General features: G+C 36.8%; 1 protein-coding gene across 1 annotated transcript in view; it reads right to left on the reverse strand.

Annotated features, from left to right (window-relative positions):
* The window catches only part of TMEM117 (transmembrane protein 117), a 211,459-nt gene extending 205,992 nt beyond the window's left edge, over nt 1–5,467 (reverse strand). The window contains exon 1 of the mRNA XM_085318507.1: nt 5,168–5,467. Within this exon, the coding sequence (XP_085174633.1) occupies nt 5,168–5,444 (277 nt within the window). The 5' untranslated portion in view covers nt 5,445–5,467. The remainder of the gene's footprint in view (nt 1–5,167) is intronic.
* Nucleotides 5,468–6,157: the final 690 nt, after the last annotated feature.

Raw genomic sequence — 6,157 nt, forward strand, 5'->3', positions numbered from 1 at the left:
GGGAGGGGAGAGCAAACCAGTCTGCCTTCTTCTCCAGGTCTGTGTGCCACATGCTAACACCACTGAGGAGGCGACATGTCACAGCAACACTASCAACCATACCCGCCCTATTACTGCCACCAAGCACTTCATTCTGTTAAACTACAGCCAAAGGTTTACACCAGCATGACCCCTGCTATTTTAGAATGTTCATATTAAATATTTAATGATTCTATCCTATGTCTGATACCTAACAGATTCACTTCACTCATATTTAGTACATTATCATCCTGACCAAATTCCATTCCATCTAATTTCCTTTTGCAATCTGTAGACATTCAGTGCTTCAGTTGTTATATACTTTAACTTTCAACATAAAACCAGATGGTGAAGAGTCTGTTTATAGGTTTGTAGTATCTTTTAGAGCCTTCCAGAAAAAACATTTGAAAAAACATGTTTTGAGACAACAGATCTACAGTGAGTGCTTTGTTTGTCGTAAAACAGTTCCTAGCGTGGCACTACTGTCCAGGTGAAACTCTGCAACATCAGTGTTGGCCCACAGATCATGGCAATTCCTACAATGACTGTTTTATTTATTCACTCCAATGCCTATGAAGTTTAGGTTATCATTTAACTCTAAACAAACTGCCTACTATGAGCATTTATAACAGAGCAACCCATTAACCTCAACATTTATTCAATTGCTCTGATCTGTTTGCAGTATTATGATGGTTTCCCAGTCTTAAAAAACATGGCTCTACTTCTATATATATAACTTACCATTATGTGTTAGGATATTTTAAGCATTTACTTTCATCGATGTCATTTAGAAAGGAACTTCAAATTATAAATCTATGTACACCCATTAGCAATTGAGTAAAATCCAGTCTCTGTAACAACAGACTTTTTATCAGATTTTAGTATGTCTTTATAATCATTTAGAATCAGAAAAATGTGCAGGTAGATATGTGTGTGTTTTGTACCATACTTACTTTTAAAAACTAAGGCATTTAATATGCAGCATAAACTAAGGATTATTACATTAGTCAAAACAAAGATGTTTACCTGAAAAAAAACTAAGGTATTACCTTTTCCAATTATACTGTCCATTTTAAGAAAAGCAACCGTCTTTCAGAATGCTAAAAAATCTTTTCAAATATAAGACGATTTTAAATTAACATGATAGGTCAGATTTATACAAATAGATGTAAAATGCACAGCCCGAATTTTGGGCCAAAACATTGCTACTGAACTCAGAATTTGGGCCTGAGGCTGGAGTACAGAAATGCAAATGCACCTAAACTGAGAACTGCCTATTAAAACATACACTTTTTAATGAACTCAATCCTACTTTTTCAGAAAGTGCCCCAGAGAAACATGAAAAATGTGCAGAAGCTTATTCAGAAATTTCTTTTAAGTCAGTACTGAAAATCTGAATGATTTTTTGAATGCATTGTGTCACCTAATAGGCTCAGTTTGTAAGCTGCTTCTGCTTTTTTAAAAGCAGAAAACAAAAATCAAGAAATCTCTCACTAAGCAAGACACAGTTTTCTAACTGTAAGCACCAAGAAAACAGTTTTCCCCTACCTCAAATAATTTTCTTATATGGAACAAAAAAATGGAAGGATACTTATCTTTATTTTTTATTTTCCCAAACTTCCAGTATTCATCTATGACCTTTCCTTTTCCAGTGCAAAATAAAAAGCACGGCAGAATACAGTAGCTAACTAAATGCAAAATATGTTCAGTGATGAATCAAAGTAATTTAGAGGATAACAGTCAAAAGGAAAATTTAAAATTCCATTTGTTCTGACCTTACGTTATAAAAAATACGAAGAATGTACTAGATAAGTATTTTCAATGCAAACAGTGTTTATCACCGGAGATATTTATCAAATGTAATGTTATTTCTTGACTGAATAGTAAGAAATATATTTGTTTTCTAATCTTGGAAGTTGTTAACAGTGTCCTGAAGAAGTCCCTGAAGAGGTTACTGCKCCAAGGTTGCAATGAATATTACCAACTGAAACTTCACCATGTTCTCCAGACCCAAGATTTCTTGTCTTCAACAATATAGTTTACCTATTCTCTTATCTCTCTATAAACTTACAGAGAGATGAAGCCTCAGGAGTATTTTGAGGTCATCTCTCTTTCCACTTTTAGAAACTTAACATGCTTAACCTTAATTCTATTGTTTTTATAGCTCATGCCAGTCACGATTGTCARACATTGTCTGTCAAAGATGATAAACTATATTACAATGTAGTTCTAGCTACACTACCTTTCTAGCTTACGTGCCAGCTCAGCAAAAAGAAATACAGAAGACGAGGGAGGAAAGAGCCGGAAGGGCACTGGGAAAGAAAATCTGTTTCACCCCTCTTCATCTAAAGTGACGTGCAGATTAATCCTTCTCAATTTCAATTTGCAGGATAGCCTTCGAGCCAAGTTCTGATACAGGGAATCAGACTGGGGTTATTTTGTTTCCTGACTACAGGAAGTTATGCACAGGCCTTAAGGAACAACMAGTCCCAATTCCCTGCACAAACAGAATCTAGCAGAGAAACAGAAGTAAACAAGGAGGGCAAAAAAATGATTCCAAACAATCATCCATGAAAAAAACAACATTAAATAGAAAATATGTCAGAAGAGCGAGCTATTTAAAAAAAACAGACTAGGGAAATGAAAAACAATGAAAGAGTGAATTTATAAAGCGCTCAGAGATCCAGAGGGCATACCAGAGGATCTCAATAAAAACAGCGATTTCCAGACAGCAGGTCATTCACTATTTACAGTAGGTATAACACAACAGAAAGAAACTTGTTTAACAAATAATCACAACCATTCTAATGCAGGYAAAAGCAAGACATAACAATAGTKGCAAATAACTGGCAGGAAGATTTCAGCATGAGCTGTACAAACAGGAGACCTAGGGACACACTCAAGCTGCAAGCCTGCTCTGAAACCTCGCATCATTGTCCCCTCCATGCTATCACTATCCACACTAGCTCAGTCACAGCTAGCAGCGTGGACACATCAGCAGCAGCACAGTCACACAGATGACCATCTGGTCTCACTGTATCGTAAGCAATAGCATGTTTGCATTGACACACTGCATGGGTGCAGCTCCCCAGCAACTCACAACATTGCAAGCTCAGGCTGCTGGGGACGCCAGCTATCTTGGCTGCACAGTCCTCAGTCATTGTATTAGCAACTCAAGCAACTGCATTGGTAGATAAGAGCAGAAGTAATTTAGTTTGCATGTGATTAGCTCTCTGTGCTGGCTTATCGCTCCATCACATTAACATCAGCGCTGGCTCCAGGGGGGCATCAAATCCATGTGGCCGAGGTTAGGAATAGAACTGGGGCAGATTTACACTGCCTTAACTTGCCACGAAACTGAATTTGCAGGAACCACCTGTAGATTAGATTGCATCTACATCCAAATGGTAATTCAGATCCTCACCACAAATATTCCTAAAACACCACTGCTGTCAGTGGTAGGAAAGGTAGGTATCTCTTGCCTGCTAGCTTCTTCCCAGCACTTATCCCACCTTTGTGCTGCCACAAGTATCTGTATGATCAGATCTTTACTTCAGAAACACTGATATTTGTCCTCCAAGGACAGAATTAGCCACTTCATTGACTACAGATATCCTGTTCCATTGAACAGTCATCAAGATGCTCAACTATTTTTCAGAATCAGTGCTTCAAGAGAAGTCTATGTTAAGAGAAGTCTCTTAATATGGTTTATCTTCTTTGTCCCTAGACATAACAGCTTTACATTTGATTTACTGAAACACTTGATACTGGTTTTCTTTCTGTCTTAACAGAATGAGGCAATGAAATGGCCAATCACTCATGTGCTCAGACATGTTCCAGTGATAACCCACTTTGCAGTTCTACCAGTTTAGGAATATAGCACTAGTCCATGTAGATCAGCAGAATGTCTTTGACACACCTGGAATCAGATGCTTCGAAGAATGGTGCAAACCATTCACCTGCCAACAGTGAGGTAATCCTTTCCATTTTTTTCTACTTATATCTAAAACTTAGATAGCCTTGAACCCGAGGATGCAACATTTACTAGACCCCCTAAAACTATGAATCAATTAAGACAATGGTAGATATTTTTATATATTTATATATTTACAATCCTTTTCATCTGAAGTTCTCAAGCTCAATACTCATTCCAGGATCATTCTATTCCTTTCAGTCATTCCATAGGCAACTAATTCCCCAGTTCAGTTACATCTTGTACATCTATACAGCTAATAGGTTTACACACACTTAAATTACACACACTTAAAATATCATATTAGGAACACAATGGATAATTTTTATTTTCCTAAAAATGAACGCTCATTAAAATGATACCATGGACTTAGCAGGCTGCATTAGAAACAGGAATCATCCACTTACTTATATAATGCATTCAGTGAGCAATGACAGTGCTCTATTGCAACACCAATCTACATTAGTTGTAACAGTCAAGTAAAGCAACCATAGTGTCAATGCTCAGAGATCTCTGCAGTGAAAGAAACAATTAGTATTTCCAATAATTGCAAACTATGTGAATTCAGTAGCTTCTTCGCCAGGAGTTTATCCCTTCATGTAGTAAATGAAATTGATGGATAGCTGATGATGGCAACCTTACTCTCTCCACTATGCTGTTGCACCCCTTGGCACAAAAGCTCTAAATAAAAAGGCAAGATCAAGGAAACCAGAGAAATTCCGTATCTTCTAGTGCTCTCCAATAAAAAAGAAAAACATTCAAAACCAATTGTTTTTTCCCAGCTCCCATACTTAGTGCCTCTGCTTCCATTTATGTGATTTTTGACAAGACATTCAGTGTCACTGCCCCTTCCTACCCTTTGAAGATGCAAAGCAGTATTTTTACGATACTGAAAATCATTGACTTCTCAATTATTTCAAACATACTAGCTTTTGCTGGTTTTAGCTTTTTTTGACTGAAGTCATTGTTAGTTATACTTATACATTGCATTAATTTCCACAATGATGTAAGCTTTGATGTATCACATTCTATACAGGTCTAAACATTTGAACTGATTTATGGCAAAGTTTAGAAAATTGTAATGAGTTTAATACAAAATGAGTTTAATTGCAACGAGTTTAATGTAAAGTCATAAAGCCATTATCAAGATGTCAGCAGGTGCATCACATAACTTACCGAACAGACGCTGATGGAACAGAAATTTCCCAGCTATCAGTCCTGTGAGAATGGCAAGCAGCCACAGAAGCACCTTTAGAAATATCCAGCCTCCCCCTTCAGGGTATTTATTTGTTACAAACGAGAAACAATTACCAACAACAATAACATTGGCTTCTGTCTGACTGTGAGACACTGGATCTTCAGCAAATATTAAGAAGTTAAAGAAGATCACTAAGTAAGCCACAACTAAGCGAGACCACGGGTGCTGGAAGTAGTAGCGGAAGTCTTTATCCATCCTCAGATACTTCAGAACTGTTCTGTGCCTGTGTATAAAGATACAAATGCACAATGTTACACATAGCAAAAATTCTGGGAGCTTAGGAGATAGCTGCACATCAAAAAAAATCAAATCACTACCACCTTTTAATAAGTCACTTTTATTACATCAGACTTGACTAGCAGTGAAAGCTCCAATCAAAAAGCACTATTAGATGCAGAGAAAAACTGCAATTTCTGCCAATTCCCACATAAAAACAAGCAAACATATTTACACTATAGCACACTATTTTTAATCTCAAGCACTTCTGTATTAGTTTTTTAAAGGTACAGCTCTATAAACAGGGCATGAAAATATACCACTTAAGAACATGATAGGTGACATGAAACTCAAGAGTGCCTTTCCTTCCACATTCTAAAAATATGACACAGATTCCACAAATATTCATGTGAGGTTACTAAATTGAATCTTCCTTTTTACGGGAAAAGCATGGAATGAGTCCAGTGAGGTCTACTACTGCCTCATCTTCTAGAAGTTTATGAATATAAACAGTAATCGGCCACACCAGAGATGTATGTTTATATGAAGGAGTAACATAATGGAAAAGTTCCTAGAATTAATCCTTACAGCTCAGACAAGTCTGTGGAGATTTTTCTACTGATTTCAGACAGTATGCCAATAATTAAGCATATTTTCATAAACCAAAAATAAAAGAACTCTGAGCACAGACT

Source organism: Rhea americana, unplaced genomic scaffold (assembly GCF_003343005.1).
Source record: "Rhea americana isolate MKP2758 unplaced genomic scaffold, rheAme1 scaffold_54, whole genome shotgun sequence".
NCBI classification, from domain to species: domain Eukaryota; kingdom Metazoa; phylum Chordata; class Aves; order Rheiformes; family Rheidae; genus Rhea; species Rhea americana.